Source organism: Maylandia zebra, linkage group LG7, assembly GCF_041146795.1.
Source record: "Maylandia zebra isolate NMK-2024a linkage group LG7, Mzebra_GT3a, whole genome shotgun sequence".
NCBI classification, from domain to species: domain Eukaryota; kingdom Metazoa; phylum Chordata; class Actinopteri; order Cichliformes; family Cichlidae; genus Maylandia; species Maylandia zebra.
In genome coordinates, this window is record NC_135173.1 from 39,094,151 (window position 1) to 39,111,475 (window position 17,325).

The 17,325-nt window shown below is 38.0% G+C and overlaps 1 protein-coding gene across 2 annotated transcripts; it reads left to right on the forward strand.

Annotated features, from left to right (window-relative positions):
- The first annotated feature begins 16 nt into the window (after positions 1–16).
- LOC106675263 (phospholipid-transporting ATPase ID) lies at positions 17–15,878 on the forward strand. 2 transcript variants are annotated; one of them, XM_076886352.1, is made up of 28 exons: positions 17–2,123; positions 2,830–2,914; positions 3,142–3,200; positions 3,599–3,712; positions 4,071–4,169; positions 4,287–4,348; positions 4,456–4,528; positions 4,626–4,696; positions 4,782–4,864; positions 5,620–5,778; positions 5,945–6,033; positions 6,182–6,375; positions 6,487–6,695; positions 6,796–6,839; positions 6,919–7,084; positions 7,283–7,471; positions 7,589–7,704; positions 7,814–7,978; positions 8,817–8,928; positions 9,016–9,121; positions 11,362–11,512; positions 11,774–11,957; positions 12,081–12,304; positions 12,500–12,583; positions 12,703–12,948; positions 13,827–13,965; positions 14,251–14,381; positions 14,521–15,878. In XM_076886352.1, exons 2-28 carry the CDS (start codon positions 2,860–2,862, stop codon positions 14,782–14,784), a joined length of 3,588 nt encoding a protein of 1,195 aa, XP_076742467.1. In that variant the 5' UTR covers positions 17–2,123; positions 2,830–2,859; the 3' UTR covers positions 14,785–15,878. The 2 variants fall into 2 exon arrangements, with proteins under 2 accessions (XP_076742467.1, XP_024658827.2); XM_024803059.2 differs by having other exon boundaries at positions 17–1,873.
- The last annotated feature ends 1,447 nt before the right edge of the window (positions 15,879–17,325 follow it).

A 17,325-nucleotide genomic window follows, 5' to 3' on the forward strand; every position in this document is an offset into this window, starting at 1 on the left:
CACAAACACAGTTGCATTCACTTTTATTGTTTGACGATAGGATTGCAAGATATAAATAAATAAAGATGATGCCCAGATGATTGTTTAAATCATCTGGGCGCACTGGCCCTTTTTCTTGAACTGATGCTGAACTCAGAGAAATAACACCCATCTCTTAATATAGTTTTGGCTTTGGGTTGTACAGCTGTGGTCGGTGGTTTTCGTGCACTCATGGGCATGAATGTCATAGTAATTTGGTGCTTTTAATGATTGATTTCCATGGTAGATTGTGCAGCATGCCTTATCTGATAGCCCTGTGTTGGTGTTGCTCCTGCATCATCATTATCATCATCATCATCATCATCACCACAAAGTCCAGCCTGTTTACCTATTGACTCATTATTGGTCATATTCAACTACAAACGATAGTTTCACTTTGCTAGCATAAAAAGGATTTGTTCGGCATTGCTCAGTGGATTGATTGGAACTCAGAATGACAACTGTAGATTTACAAGTTGGCAAGGTCTTTCTAAAGAAATGCAGAATGCAAGATTATCACTTCAAACATTTGTAAATACAGGTTATTCAAATGTGTCACCACCAAAGGTTTCTTTCAGAAGACAGCGTGACAAACTTGGACACAATTGGGTGTTCCAACAGGACAATGATCCCAAACACACATTAACATTTAATGTTTAACTAAGTTTAATGGCATTATGTTTCTGGACTAGTCTTCCCAAAACTCCAACCTTATTCCTGGTGAGAATGACTACAAGTCAGGTCCATGCCAGGAAGCCAACCAATTTTGACAAGAGTGCTCAAAAATTCACCCAGAATTTTCTCAGAAGCTTGTTGTTACCAAAAACATCTAGTCAAGATACAAGTTCATAAGGGATACTTACCCAGGGATTATCAGGGGTGTATGTATATACTTGAGCCTTTATGTATACTTTGGCCCTGTGTGGATTAGAGAAAACCCTAAGTAAAACTCAACTCATGCACCCAATTCTTCTTTTTTAAGTTAATAAAGATCTATATTGTACATTCATTCCACCCTGGGGGAAGAAATCTAAGAAATCATTACAAGTATGTCTTATCACAAAAAACTGTATTAAAAATGTCTTATCACAAACATGCCACAGAAATGTAACATTTTGTTAACATCCATGTGCATTTGTAAAGATTCACTTCTGGCAGCGTGTTTTGACCATTTAGAAACCTAATACGCTTGCATGTCCTCTCATATCAAATGTGCTTTCATTCATCCAGTTTGTTGTTACCAATCAGAGAGCATGCACACACACAACCACACTAAGTAAGAGGGTCATGTTGAGGTCCCCTGGATCTACATATCAGGCATGAAGTCAACCTATTTCAAGCTGTAATAACCACTTGGTAGTAAGTAGTTAAATACATAATTATATTTAATTTATATTAAAAGCAGCCTACTAGGGTTTTCTTATGGTCACAAAGAGGTAAAATTAACTGAATTTAAGAAGCTAAAACTGAACAACTGTTCAGTCTGAACAGTGTGCAGCCACTGCAGGTTGTGTTACATACATGATTATGATAACATTCCCTCTGATTAGCTGAAGCACTTCACCTTTGCTGTTGTTTTACTGCCTTTTCTGTCCTGCACCTACTCAAAATCCAAGTCCAAAGATCACTGTGCTGTTTACACAAGCTCTGAGCTGTTAGGTGCAGGGGATCCCTGGTCTTCCTGTATGAACCTGAAACTTCTGGTGTAGGTGCGACTACAATGCTTCACCTGTTGTTCCTGTTGTCTTTTATCCTGGTGGAGGCCTCAGTTGAACTTCCTTTCTCTGTTTGGGACTAAACTGACACTTGGCTTTCCAGGCAATAGACAAAGGCCGGGATTTGCTTTATCAAAGACGTAAGTAAAAGGAGGATTAAAATCTTTATCTTTTACACTGTCTTCTTTATTCAAACACATTTATCTGTGTGCGAGGAGGACCCAGGGGACAAGAGAAGTTATATTGTTGTTTCAGGTATGTGACTAAGTTTCATTTGTTTTCAAACTCAGAAAATTATGATGCTATGATTTTTTTTTTTTTTTTGTCAGGAACCATCTCAGAAGCTGAACCCTTTAAACCTGACATCATTCAGACTGATCTAATATTTTTGTGAGTGCAAGAAGAAGGATCAGTTGAAACATGCCAACGAATGAGTTGTTGCTTCCGCAGATTTTGTTTTTCCTTCTTAAGAAATTAGGTATCAATTGAAAAGTTAGGTAGTTAATTACTTTTTGTGCTGTTATGCATTTCATTGTCAACATTTTGTATTCTTTATGTCCCACTGATAAACATTTTTCCAGTAAAATTCTATAAAATTACAACACCTGCATATTATTATTGGTAGATTACTGGGCAAGTCAAATGGTCAAGGGTACATCTTTATCTTAATCTGTGTAGTAAGGGATTATTGCACCTTATGTTTAACTACAGTACCAAGAGTTTAAAAGGCCTCTGTATCTTTACAGCTTTGGAGCAAAGATAAATTGTGGGGAGGGGTGGAAATCTTGTCAAGTATGTGAATGTTATATGTCTGCCTATAGCTGGAGAGATATTTTTGGCTTTGTGAAAGCTCAGGATTATTATTTTTGGGATGTTTTGTCTTTCCCTCATCGCCATTTTAAAAGGTGTGCTGTACATATTAAATAGTTCCACCTTTTCTCTATTAATTTTTAAACATTAGATCGCAGTTCTAAACAAACATGACCTTCCAGGAATTAACTGGTTCCCTCTCACTTTTGCCTCACCTTTTGATATAGAAACCCATTTGGTTTGAAATGACTCACTAATTAGAACTGAAAAGTGGACTTTTTTCCAGGTTATAAAACATGGAGAACCTGAGTTAAAGATGGGAACTGTGCTGTCATACTTTGGACAGTTGTGCGGACATAGAAATAAGGAAGGTGAGATTAGATGCACGTAAACTTTGCTCTACTTTACTGCATTGTTCAGTTACTTTATGGCTGTCACAGTTTTAGTTTTATTTATTTTTGTGACATGCAGTGCACATTTCAGCTTTCAGCTCTGAAATGTTTGCAAAACTTAAATTTGAGTTTGTCTTTCCTCAGTACTGCTGTAACATACAGTAGCATAAACTCTCTCCTGCTCTGACTGCTTTACTCTCTCACAGAGAAGGAGAGATGCTTGCGGGCTAATGACAGCACTTTCAACCTATCTTTCCGCTATGCTGTAAGTATATAGACAAATGTTATCATGCCTATTCAGCAGATGACAAGAGAAGCTTTGGACACACCCTCAGCTCAATGCTTTGCTTGTTTGGATTTGATTACTCAACAACAACAAATGTCAAGTGTCACAAAGACAACTCTTTGCATTTACCACTCAATGAACATAAAGTTGTGTATATTTGCATGTTATGACTGAGATACAAAGCATCAGTTGTACATAAATTGTAGCTAAATAATAAAAAGTTTTGTTGAATAAATCTGAGTTGTAGGCAATTATTAGTGAAATCCTAGAAATCTTAGGATTTTTACTGTACCTTGTTGCTGTGTTACATGACTGATGTCAGTTGTTAAACTGACATCAGTCATGTAACTTTCCTCTGTCGATTTCTTTAACTTCAGAACAATGCCATCAAGACCTCCAAATACAACATCTTCACCTTCCTGCCACTTAATCTTTTTGAGCAGTTCAGGAGGCTCGCTAATGCCTACTTCCTCTTCCTGCTCATCCTTCAGGTAGACATGTTGTCAGAATGAATTGCATGCTTAAAAATAGTTATTTTATGCTGCAGATAGTTATGTGAATGCAAACACTAGCTTATAAAACAATCAGAGTTCAAACTCCACATTGAACACCATCTTTTTAAAATGTAATTTGATTTTAAAATTAGAAATGACACATATTTTCCTTCTTTATCAAATTATTTTTTTCAACACATTATTTAATGTAAACCATACACTGAAATGAGCTTTAAGGCTTTCAGTTTTCAGATTCTTAAAAGCTCAATTATCAATGTATTAAAACAGCATATGTAACTGTATGTGTGTGTGTGTGTGTGTGTGTGTGTGTGTGTGTGTGTGTGTGTGTTGACAGTTGATCCCACAAATCTCCTCTCTGCCATGGTTCACCACAGCTGTCCCTTTGATATTGGTGCTGTCTATAACAGGAGTCAAAGATGCCAGTGACGATATAGTACGTTGAAATTGTTATTAGCAATAGAGAGATCCTGCTCATTATGAAAACCAAAAATAAGGAACTAATATCAGATTTGGAAGCAAACAGTATCTTTTTCTTGTGTCAACTGAGCAGAACAGACACAAATGTGACGGACAAGTCAATAACCGGAAGGTGGACGTCCTCATGGATGGCCAGTAAGTCTTTGGAAACCCAAATGAAAAAGAAAATACCTTTTGTATGAAGAATTATGCTGTTTTGGATTCATTTCTGTGTTGTATGCCTTTGTTCCCTTCCCTGACAGACTCAAAAATGAAAAATGGATGAATGTTCAGGTCGGGAACATAGTCAAACTGGAGAATAATGAGTTCATCACAGTAAGTTTGGGGAGGCTATAGTAAAGATTTGAAGCAAGTGAAAGAAATTCATTTCAAAAGTAAGTTCCAAACTAAACTCAGTGCTTTTATTTCTTAGGCAGACCTTCTGTTGCTGTCTAGCAGTGAGCCCCTTAATTTAGTTTATGTGGAAACAGCTGAACTAGATGGGTAAGTGTGCTGTACTGTGGTGTTTGTATGCTAGGTTGACAACTAATGTCTAACACTGTCTTGGATTTTCCTTGGTCTCCCCCAGAGAAACCAATCTGAAGGTGAAACAGGCTCTGACTGTAACTGGAGAGCTGGGAGACAACATTGAGGCACTCGCTGCCTTTAATGGTGAGAATCTCAATGAAACAACACACAGTCTGATTTTCAAAAGTGAAACCTGGTTCTGTCATTGGGAAATGTCAGAGGGGAGAAAAACAAACAGAGTGTTTAAGCTTCTACTGAGTGATTACATTTTCTCACATCTGTGTAGGTTTTCAGTCATCCAGGTCATGGTAGTCTAAGAATCTTGGAAAGAAAGCGACTGGGCTTCTTTACGTTTCTTGAAACTTAAGACGTCCAGTCGCTTTCTTTCCATGCATATCCTCATGTATTGCTTTTCTCTACCAATGTAAAAAGCAGATCCTGGGTTTTATTTATTTGTTGTTTGTTTGTTGCTTACTTGAATAGATCTGTTTACATACACTAGCCACTTCATTAGGTACACCTGCACACCTGCTAATTAATCTAATCAGCAAATCATTTTAACATGTGGACAGGGTTAAAATGATCTGCAGAAGTTCAAACTGGCTATCAAATTAGGTAGAATGTAGATTAAAGGGACTTTGAACGTCACATGGTTGCTGGCGCCAGATGAGTCTGAGTATTTCAGAAACTGATGACCTGCTGGGATTAACCCACATCTGTAAGGTTTCCAGAGAATGGTCCACAAAAGAGAAGACATCCAGTGAGCAGCCGTTCTCTAGGTGAAAATCCCTTGTTGATACCAGAGGTCGGAGGAGACTACACAGACTGCTTCAAGCTGTCCTCTAACTATCCTGTGAACTGTTTAGAATTATTTGCTGACACTGATTTCTTTTTCTCAGGTGAAGTGCAATGTGAACCTCCCAATAACCGTCTAGACAAGTTCAAAGGGACTCTGACTTTGAACGGAGAAAGATATGCCTTGGACAACGACAAAGTGCTGCTCAGAGGCTGTACTCTCAGGAACACTGAGTGGTGCTTTGGTCTGGTCATCTTTGGAGGTACACTGTGCACTGCAACTGTGTACAACTTGAGTGATTCTTTTTGGTCTAGTTTCTATTGTTTTCTCTGATAATAATGTTTGAAGTTGTACATAAGAGACTAGAGCAGGAAGGAGATGCAGCGAAGGTGTGCAGAAGAAAATCTGACACTAATAATCCTTTCCAGGTCCTGACACTAAACTGATGCAGAACAGCGGGAAGTCAATATTCAAACGGACAAGCATTGATCACCTGATGAATATTCTGGTGTTATGTGTGAGTTTACACAAGCACAAATACAAAGAAAGTCACACAAAGTCTCAGCTTATAGATATAGAACTTAAAGACTGATTTGTTTTTCACCTGAGTGACAAGAGTAATATTGTTTGAATAATCAAGAAGTCTGATGTTTTTATTCCATCAGATCTTTGGTTTCCTGGCATCTATGTGCTCCATTTTGACCATTGGCAATGCAATCTGGGAAACAAATGAGGGCTCTGTGTTCACTATGTTTCTTCCTCGTGAACCGGGCATTGATGCTCCTCTCTCATCATTCCTCATCTTCTGGTCTTATGTCATTGTCCTTAACACAGTGGTACCAATTTCACTCTACGTCAGGTAAGTAAAAATGATTAAACCAAAAAACAACCAAAGTTGGTTTGAACACTTGAGACTTGTGCTAATATGTATCACATTTTGAAATTTTACCAATTTGTGCTACATTATTAGCGTGGAGTTCATTCGTCTGGGAAACAGCTTCTTAATAGACTGGGACAGGAAGATGTACTATCCTAAGAATGATACTCCAGCTCAGGCAAGAACCACCACACTCAATGAGGAGCTAGGCCAGATTAAATACATCTTCAGTGACAAGACTGGCACTCTGACACAGAACATCATGACTTTCAACAAGTGCTCCATTAATGGAAAAGCTTACGGTGAGCAGCTTTGCTTTTGTAAAAAGTTGTCACAGAGGCAAATGGAAACATGAACATTGTTTAAATGATTCATTTTACAGTATATTTATCTTATATTCAGGAGACCTCTATGACTTCTCTGGAGAAAGAGTGGAAATTACAGAGGTGAGAGGAAAATGCATGATTGTGTAGCTTATTTAAAGAAAGTATTGATCCAACTTTGTTGTTTTGGCTTTTCTTGCAGAGGACAGAGAGAGTGGACTTCTCCTGGAACAATCTGGCTGATCCAAAGTTCAGCTTTCATGACCACAGTCTGGTGGAGATGGTGAGAAGTGGAAACCCTGAGACTCAGGAGTTCTTCCGCTTGTTATCCCTGTGTCACACTGTTATGCCTGAGGAAAAGAAAGAGGGTGAGGGGTCCCCTAAAAGACATCTTCATTTCATTTACATTTCAGGAGAATTTCGAAATATTCTTGGAGTCTATCTAAAAACTCCAAATTCAGTGCAATAAAAGACATACAGGTACATGGAAATGTGCTCCACCATGCAAATGTTCAAATTTTACCCTTATATGCCAATTAAATTGTCATCTCTGTTTTACCTGGTAGGAGAGCTCAATTATCAGGCTCAGTCACCTGATGAAGGCGCTCTGGTGACTGCTGCAAGAAACTTTGGATTTGTGTTCCGATCACGCACACCAGAAACCATCACAGTAGTAGAGATGGGCAAACAAGTCATCTATGAACTTCTGGCCATTCTGGACTTCAGTAATGTGAGGAAGAGGATGTCAGTGATAGGTGAGATAAGGTGTCAACCATACTTATTTTGGCCATACTTCGTATATTCAGAAGATAGACAATTTCTTTTTCTGCATGCATTACGTCAAACTTTCTAACTTTCCCTGTCACTTCCAGTGCGCAGCCCAGAGGGGAAGCTGACTCTATACTGCAAAGGTGCAGACACCATGATCTTTGAAAGACTGCACCCCTCCTGTAACAAACTGATGGAAGTAACCACTAACCACCTCAATGTGAGTGATCCAAAGCATATAAAAGTAGCTTGAAGCTAAAATCAATGAAATTTTAATATAATTAATGTAATTTAACATTCGACTTCTTTCGATTATCAAACAAAAACAGGAGTATGCAGGTGATGGCCTCCGTACACTTGCTCTGGCATATAAGGACTTAGACAAGACCTACATGATAGATTGGAAACATCGCCAACATGAGGCCAGTGTTGCCATGGAGGGACGTGAAGAAAAACTTGATGAACTTTATGAAGAGATAGAGAAAGATATGATGGTTAGTACATGTGCTGAAAACTTTGTCACATCGCTAGATCATCTGACAGACCAATTTGCTGCTTGATGACCTACTGATAGTTTTCCAGAAATTATACGTACCAGGGATGTCAAGTTAATTTTACATCGGGGGGAAATATAGCCCAATTTCATCTTAAATGGGCTGGACCAGTCAAACTCTGCTTGTCTCCAGTCAATGTTAATAAGTTTAACTATACATTTTACCTTGAGATATCTTACAATAAAAAAAGAAGTTCAATTTCAACACCTCAGATTTTCTTACATGATTGTGGCGGGGTGTGGTTTGCGATACTGCTGCAGGGACGATTGACCCACCTGCGTGGCATCTGCAATCACGCCTAGCCGGCTTAAAAGTTAGGAGTTCTGGTAAATGCTGTTGTTTTTGTGGTAATGTTGAGCTGGCAGCAGGAGAGCTGCAGCTCAGTGTGTGTTTGCACAGCAACCGTGTGAGTGTTAATAAAGTATGCTGAAGATCATGTTCATGCCATCGGGTCTGCCATGGTCATTTACAATGATAAGAAATGCTTCTGTAGTAAATGAAAGAAATCTATCAGCATAAATCTTTGAGCTTAAATTGTAAGACGTGAATGTGTAAAGGTACAGAAGAATTCTGGTGGTTTGTTTTCCCAGAATGTCCTCCAGAATGCCATCCTTTTCATCCTTTTTCCAAAGTTGTTTCCAGATTAAAGTATTTGCCAGGTTGATCCTGGCACCTGGGTTCGTTTGACACCCCAGCTTTAGATTGTGCACTAATGTTACAGCGAAACCAGCATAATTTGTCATAAATGTATAAATCACAACTACATCTGTGGCTTTAGCTGTTGGGAGCGACAGCTGTGGAGGACAAGTTGCAAGATGGTGTACCACAGACCATTGAGCAACTGGCTAAAGCTGACATCAAAATCTGGGTGTTAACTGGAGATAAGCAAGGTCAGTGTCACTTTATGTTTCTTCTTATTTAAGCTTTTTTTGTAGATTTAAGATTTATTGATTGAAAATTATTTTACTGTTCAACAGAGACAGCAGAGAACATTGGCTATTCCTGTAACATACTAAGAGGGGAGATGAAGGATGTCTTTGTTGTCTCAGCCAACACTGCTGAAGGAGTCAAAGAGGAGCTACAGTGAGTCGGTTAGAAACAGATAAGGATCAACTGTCAATCAGAGGCGTTTTCATCATACAATTAATGATGCAATTTGTCAGTTTATGAATTTCAGTAAACTTAAATTAACTAGAACAGCACGAACAGGAACTCAACCATTTGAGGCTTGATTCATTAAGTTACTTTTCCTACAGCTGTAAGATAAATTTGTAGCTGTTGTTTTACAATATTTGTTTGTACAGTTTTCTCAGACAGGCATGAACATTTTCACACTTCTCTCTTGTTTCAAGTTCAAACCTTCATAGAAAAATAAGTCCATTATAATAGAATGAAACCGGTGCAAAACGTTTCGTCGACATTGTTGTGTTTGTCGGGGAGAAAATGTACAAACAAACACTACAAATTTGACAAGCTGAACGCATTCTTTACTGTACAGGAGGCACGAGATTGATTGACAGTGGTCTACAGCCAATCAGGATGCACAACACAACGTGCTGTTTAAAGAAACAAACAAACAAAAAAAAAACAAAAAAAAAACCACCATGCAAAATTGCACAAAAAAAATCTGCGAAACAGTGAGGCCACGAAAAGTGAACCGCGTTATAGCGAGGGACCACTGTATATCAGAATTTGCTGCTTTACTTAGGGGCAGATCTAGAGAAATTTTCTTAGGGTGGCATGAGGGTGGAAAAGAAATCAAATAGGGTGGCAAAATCAAAGTCTTTTTTTTTCTCCACACACATATGCAGGTGGTTACACATGGTTAAAATGATTTAAATGCAGTAAGTATACATGTTTTTCATATAAATATAGTCTATAACTTAATTAGTGTCTGTATCCCACATAATTAAACACTTTAGTTACATAAAACATGTGAGTTTTGATTCTATGTACTGTATAGCCTGTATAATAAATAAATATGTAGCCCAATAAGTATAAAATCCAGAAATCTACACAACATGGGGCGGTTCATTTATAAACACAAGTCTAACTTAAGTTTCACACTGTTTTTTTGTTAGAAAACTCCAAAACACTTGCAAACTAAAAAACACATGCAAACTCCAAAACACGTACAAACTCCAAAACACTTGCAAAATCCAAAACACTTGCAAACTCAAAAACACTTGCAAACTCCAAAACACAACGGAAGTGCTCCAGGACGCTAGGGGCAGTGTTGAGCTCGATTTGCAAAATAAACGGCAAGTTTGTCTGTATGGGACGGTCTAGACTCATTAAAATTCGATTCAGTAAAAAGAATAAATTTTACCATCACTAGTTCAAAATGTGCTCTGGCACAATCGCAAGCATCGCTTGCTAAATCAAGAAAAAAGCCGGTCCTGCTATGGGCTGAACCATTTGTTAATGGTGGAGGGGGGTAACACTATGCAATATATTCAGTTTTAGCATTTATATTCACCGTTGACTGTAACTACGCTCAAAATGTTAATGCTATCTTATTTTAATAAACAACACTGTCATATGCAAAACTGGGGTGGCACTTGGGGTGGCAAGGGATAATTTCATGCTACCCCTCTGTAAATTCTGTATAACTCATCACAACCATTAAAACCAAAGCTCGACATCCATGCCTTACATGGTTGTGGTTACTAGGTTGGGATTGAACATTCCTACCATCATCTATGTTCCTCCACGGTGGGTAGTAATGTGAAAAATTAAGATTGTGGTTACAAGGAATGGGAATAAGCTACTTCTGAAGGGTGTATGGGTTCAGACTTCTTGTTAGGATGCTGTGGGGGAGATTCAGAACAGCTGGCTTGGCAATACCTCCTTGTGCACTTACAAGAGGTAGAAGATGTGGCCATTGTAAGGGAGGTTTTGACATGTCTACTTAGACTACTGTCGCTGATAAGTGCCAAAATGGATGAGTGGTTTGATTGATGACTGAATACAAGTACAGTCAAACCAAAGTCATCCTCAGCGTTGTGCATGTTTGATTGAATTAAAAATAAAATAATAATTGTATAAATGGAAACACAATGTGTGCAAATACAGTCCGTCTCAAAAGGTTGGTTTAGATATTTTTGACACTCTTTTTAATGGAGAAGAGAGGCCACTAAAGGCAAAATGTGTCTAAAATCGGCAATTAAGAGGATAGGAAATATTTTTTAAAATTAAACACTGTTAGCCTGTTAATCTTTAGGCTCATCTTATATCTTCATTGTTGTCTATAAGAAAAATATAGTTAACAAATGAATTGTGAACTTTTTATGAGGTCATGTTTTCTGTCCTCATGTTTTCAGGAATGCACGACGAAAAATGTGTCCTGAAGCAGCAGAGGAGCCATCTGTGTTTAAATCTCGAGTAGGCCTGTTTTGGCTTAAAAAGACAGAGACTATGCAGGATGAGAAGGTGGATGGAGATTATGGACTAATTATAAATGGGCACAGTCTGGTAAGATTTTTTTTTCTTTTCTTTTTAGCAATATTACTATTGTCAGCAAATGCTGAAAATCCCCTGCTAGTTGACCTGTAGAGGTCACACTGTGTGATAAGAAAATACATATTGGTTTTTTTTTTTAAAGTCCGATTCTCTTATGTTTCTTAAACTTAGAGATGAATGTAGAAATGAATGGAATTCTCTTGAGGTTTTAAGGTTGCACTACAGAATCTTGACAGATGACCTAACTCCATCAATTCTTTCCTTCATCATCAGGCTTTTGCACTGGAGAAGAACTTGAGGTTGGAGCTGCTGAGGACAGCATGCATGTGTCAGACAGTGATTTGCTGCAGGGTCACTCCTTTGCAGAAGGCCCAAGTGGTTCAGCTGGTCAAGAAATACAAGCAGGCTGTCACTCTTGCTATTGGGGATGGAGCCAATGATGTCAGCATGATAAAGGGTAACCTGTGAAGTCACCAATATACAGAGCTGTATTTTCATTACAACTATCCAGCTGGGAAATATGTAGCTGATATTGTGTATTTTATTGTGTATTTTATTTGCTTCCTTTTCTGCCTGCCAGTTGCTCATATTGGTGTAGGTATCAGTGGGCAGGAAGGCATGCAGGCAGTGCTGTCCAGCGACTATTCCTTTGCCCAGTTCCGTTACCTTCAGCGCCTCCTGCTGGTGCATGGCCGCTGGTCCTACATCCGCATGTGCAAGTTCCTTGGATATTTCTTTTACAAGAACTTCACTTTTACGCTTGTCCAATTCTGGTACGCCTTCTTTTGTGGTTTTTCTGCACAGGTGAGATATATGTATTGTAACTATACTATAATGTAATTTAAGTAGCTTTTGTAATGGGACATAAAGTGTTTATCAATCTCAATGAGAGAAATGCAAAAAAGTTTCAAATGATGCAGGACAAATGAAACAAATAACTTGATTCACATTCACCTTTTCTTTATGTTGTACTTAAATGTTCATTGTGGTTGTTCACAGACTGTTTATGAGGACTGGTTCATCACCTTCTACAATATGGTTTACACAGCTCTTCCAGTCCTTGGCATGTGTCTGTTTGACCAGGTATGTAGATTACAATTAACTATCAGTTTTTGGTTGACTTACATAAACCAGATCTCATACTCAGGTCTCTGTGTCCACTGAGCTTTCTCATCTCTTTCACTAAAACTTGTTTTGTGCAGGATGTAAATGACCGTTGGAGTTTATACCATCCTCAGCTCTACGCTCCAGGCCAGAAGAACCAATACTTCAATAAGAAAGCTTTTGTGAGCTGTGTAATGCACAGCTGCTACAGTTCCTTAATCCTCTTTTTTATTCCATGGGCTTCCATGCATGACACAGTCAGAGATGATGGAAAAGAGATTGCTGACTATCAGTCTTTTGCTTTATTGGCACAGACTTGTCTGCTCATTGTGGTGTACACACAGGTGAGAAACACAGGTCTCGTTACCAGAGGCATGCTTGGAAATGACATATTTATTGTGAAAACATAGAGAATCACAAAACTTTGCCACATTATTTGTCCTCCAGTTTTTTTTCAGTGAACTGCACTGCTTTGAGAAAAAATTGCATTTAACGGTTTTATTTATGCATTTCTATACCATAAATCCATGTGCACTCATTAGATACTTTATTAGGTGCACGTGGTTATTATCACTTTGGGCCTTTTTTTGCCTGCAGAACTGCTCATTTTCATTATGGCAAATTTTCAAAAAAAGCCTGAAGTATTGATACAAATGTTGATTCTGACCCTACCATCTAAATGTTACTGAGATTTATGATACCAGGCAATGCTTTTGTTCTTCTGTATGCCATGGTTGCCATGTTGCTTTCCTATCATCTTGAAGCATTTTGTCAATTCTCCTCTGGCATCAACAATCTTTGCCCAGAGAACTGCTGCTCACTGGATGGTTTCTCTTATAGAACTATTCCTTGTAAACCCTAGAGATAATTGTGTGGGAAAATGCCAGTAGATCAGCAATTTCTGAAATACCCAATCTAGCACGCAAAACCACACCACATTCAAAGTAACTTAATTAGCTTTTTTACCTCCCTGATGCTTAGTCTAAACTCCAGCAGGTAGTATTGACCACGTGTACATGTTCAAAAGCATTGAGTTCCTGCCATTTGATTGGCTGGTTAATAAACAGTTGAACCGAGGGTACCTAACAAAGAGGCTACTTAGTCTACAGACTAATCTGCTGTAACAGAAACATGTCCATTCTATGTCAGTCTCTAAATTTGAGTTTATGTAAAGAAATAAGTACACAGGACATTAATAATGATAAAAGTAAATACTTTTCAGCTGTGTCTTGACACCTATTACTGGACAGCAGTGAACCATTTTTTTGTGTGGGGAAGCATGGTGGCCTACTTTTCCATCACATTAACCATGTGCAGCAATGGCATGTTTTATATGTTCACGTCTTCTTTCCCCTTCATTGGTAAGTACATTTACTATATTTAGTATGTTTGCCACTTTAATGTTAATTTAATGAAGTTATCAAGTTTTTTTCTATTCTAAAATATTGGTACTTTAAAGGAGACATGAGTACATTAAAACAGGGTTATGCGAACTAGCATTTAGACAAAAAAGGTTAGATTTGTGCTGGCTGTATCCTGGGATTGTGTATTTAAATTTCATCATCCATTTTTGCAGTTTGTGAAGTTACTTTCTTATATACTGTAATACTGTAACATTATGTGATTCTGACATTATTGGATTTCAGGCACAACAAGAAACTCTCTGAACCAGCCTAATGTGTGGCTCACCATATTCCTGACATTCGTTCTCTGTATCCTGCCTGTTGTTGCTTTCCGCTTCATATTTATACAGCTTCGTCCTACCATTAATGATAAGGTAAAAAAACACTTGGGGCAGCATGTAAAAGCATCTTGTCTTCTATTAACCCTTTTGTCTTGTACACCAGAAAGTAGCGTATCCATAGTGAAAAGTCTACATTAAAAAAAAATTAAAATCCCTTGTTTCTTTTTTCTAGGTGAGGTATAAGATGCGTACAGAGGAGTTGCCTGTACCGGCACCTCGTCGCTTACGGAGAAGGCGTAGTACTCGGTCAGGTTACGCCTTCTCTCACTCCCAGGGCTACGGTGATCTAGTAACATCTAGAAAATTCCTGATGAAACGCTCCACCAAGAGAGCTCCTCTGTTCACCCAGACAGACTCTTCCATATTTCAAAATCAGCCACAGCACTACCGCACTATTGCTGAGGAAGCTGAGGAGTCACAGGGTCACAGTCCCTAAAACCGAAGCAGACAGGGACTGAAACACAGACAGTATTTTATTTTCCTAACACTGGAGTCAACCTGGCACTGAAGAAAAGATGGTGTCTTATAATGTGTGAATGTTGATATCTCTGTGAAAATGTTGTTTGCCTCAGAATGGTTGTTTTTATTTTTGTACTTATTAAGTACAATTTTCATATTGTGCAACTTGAATTATTACTGGCCAGTTTCTAAAGCATACTTGAAGATTTTGCAAAGATGTTCTACCCTGGTTTTAGTTAATTTCATTACAAATACAATTGGCTTGTGGATTAGGATTAAAAAAGGTAGATGTAGTTTGTTTTGTTTAGTTTTTTCTTAGTTTTGAAATAGGTTTTCAAACTAGATAGCTGAGAAATTACAAATATAGGAAGTTTTATTGATTTTTAATACAAAGTATATACTAAAAAGGTGTGTGTAGGCAGTGATCTTGAATACTGTACTATACATTATATATAGTTTAGTATAGTTTATACACTGTAGTTATTTACATGAGGATTATTATTATACTGTGTTAATAATTTAACATTCAGTCCTTCATGAATGTATAACTTAACCTGGCACCACTACAGTCACATTGTTCACAGCGGACAGCCAGTTATTAGTCTTATCTCTGTAACTGTTTTTTTTTTTTTGCCTTTTCATAACCTTATTTTTAAAAGAGAAAACCAGAATAAAATGTGTTTAAATATTTAGCAAGGAACTGAATTCTGGAAGAGGGGATTGGTATAAAAAGCAGATATCTAATTTTCTAATCCAGGCTTCAAGCAGATGTGGATTATAGTCAATAACAGTTGTTAAATCATTGGACCATGGTTCAGGATGGCTGTATTAATTTTCTTCATCATGTTAAGACTTTGCTCAGACTCTCTGAGTAATAAATTGCTTTTTCTAGTTCCAGCTGATCATCAGCAGTCAGTTGAGCTGTAATTTATTTGTTTATGGAAAAACACAGTAGTGTATGTGTGAGCTTCCTCTTTGTTGACACTCTACACAGTAAAAGCAGTTAATGACACACAAGGATTGTGAACTCTGAACTCATACACTGTTTTCACACTGTGTTGATTAATAAAGCCCTTCAAAATTGACTCTTTCACTTTGCTGTCTTTTATTGACTTAATCAATCGAGACCAAAACATTTCCGCAGCTGGAGATGTTGAAAATGTTGTTATAGTTCCTGACTGTATCCCTCAACAGGCCAAGGTTTCCTTTCATCGGTTACATGAATTTGACAACAGCTTTATTTCACTAGTTTCTCGACTTTTTGTTGAGCTTATTTATTTACTTCTATCTGTCCCATCCTGCTGAATTTACTTATGTGTACTTCAGTCACACACTATGCAATGAATAATTAATTCTGTTTCAAAGACAACATGAACCAAGACAGAAATTCTTTGAAATAAATGTGTGGTTTTATCAACTTATCAGGAAGTGTTGAATCACAAAGCTCAGACTTGTGGATCAATCTGTTTTCATTGTTGCATTGTATCTACACATTTAGACCAGATTAGAACAGTTGATGCCCTCAGTAAAAGAACTGGTCCCTCAGTTTTATTCTCATTACTGCTCACTGTGGATAATGCCTCAGCAGTTCCTCGACTTCTAATGGGACACAGACCAGATGCCTTCTTTGTTAAGGATCAGCAAGCTCCAAGTTGGTGGCAATTAAAAGTATGCTTATCAAAACTGAAGCTCTGTCAAATGATAAAGAAGTTTAAAAAGAGGTGTAAGGATGTGGTCTTTATATGTATAAATTAGAGGAAAATGTTTGAATTTAGTTGTTATCTCATATTTTTCCAGATTTTGCCACAAACATTCAAAAAATGGACTTGTTGCTGATGTGTGGATGTAAAGTTATGTAGTATGAAAGTATATGTAGTATATATATATATATATATATATATATATATATATATATATATATAACCCATGTACCGTATAGATTTTATATACCTTCATGTGATAGGGCAGGGATAGCTCAGTAGGTAGAGTGGTTGCCCCATGATCGGAAGGTCGGGGGTTCGATTCCCCTTAACAGCTACCCTGAGGTACCCCTGAGCAAGGTACCGTCCCTACACACTGCTCCCCGGGCGCCCAATGGCTGCCCACTGCTTCACTGAGTGAATGGGTTAAATGCAGAGAGCAATTTCCCCATGGGGCTCAATAAAGTACAATAATAATAATAAGATTCCCTCTGATTGGCTGGAGCACTTCGGCTTTACTACTGTTTTAGTGCCTTTCCCGTCCTGCACCTGCTCAAGTCCAACGAACACTGAACGGTTTACATAACCTCTTAGCAGTTAGTTTCATGTGCCCAAAACTTCTACTGTAGGTGCAACTACAACATCTCACCTGTTGTTCCTGTTGACTTTTATCCTGCTAGAAGACTCAGTTGATCCTCCTTTCTCTTTTTAGGATTAAACTGGCCTTCCATGCACTGAAGAGACAAAAACCTGGATTTATTTTTTCAAAGACGGAAGTAAAAGGAGGGTTGAAATCTTAAAATTCAAGCACCTGTGTC

Excerpts from the sequence above, each read along its gene's own strand:
- LOC106675263 (XM_076886352.1), top strand. The coding sequence starts at position 2,860 with ATGGGAACTGTGCTGTCATACTTTGGACAGTTGTGCGGACATAGAAAT. Across the intron at positions 6,034-6,181 it reads TGAATATTCTGGTGTTATGT|ATCTTTGGTTTCCTGGCATC; the intron begins GTGAGTTTACAC and ends TTATTCCATCAG. Across the intron at positions 12,305-12,499 it reads TTTGTGGTTTTTCTGCACAG|ACTGTTTATGAGGACTGGTT; the intron begins GTGAGATATATG and ends GGTTGTTCACAG.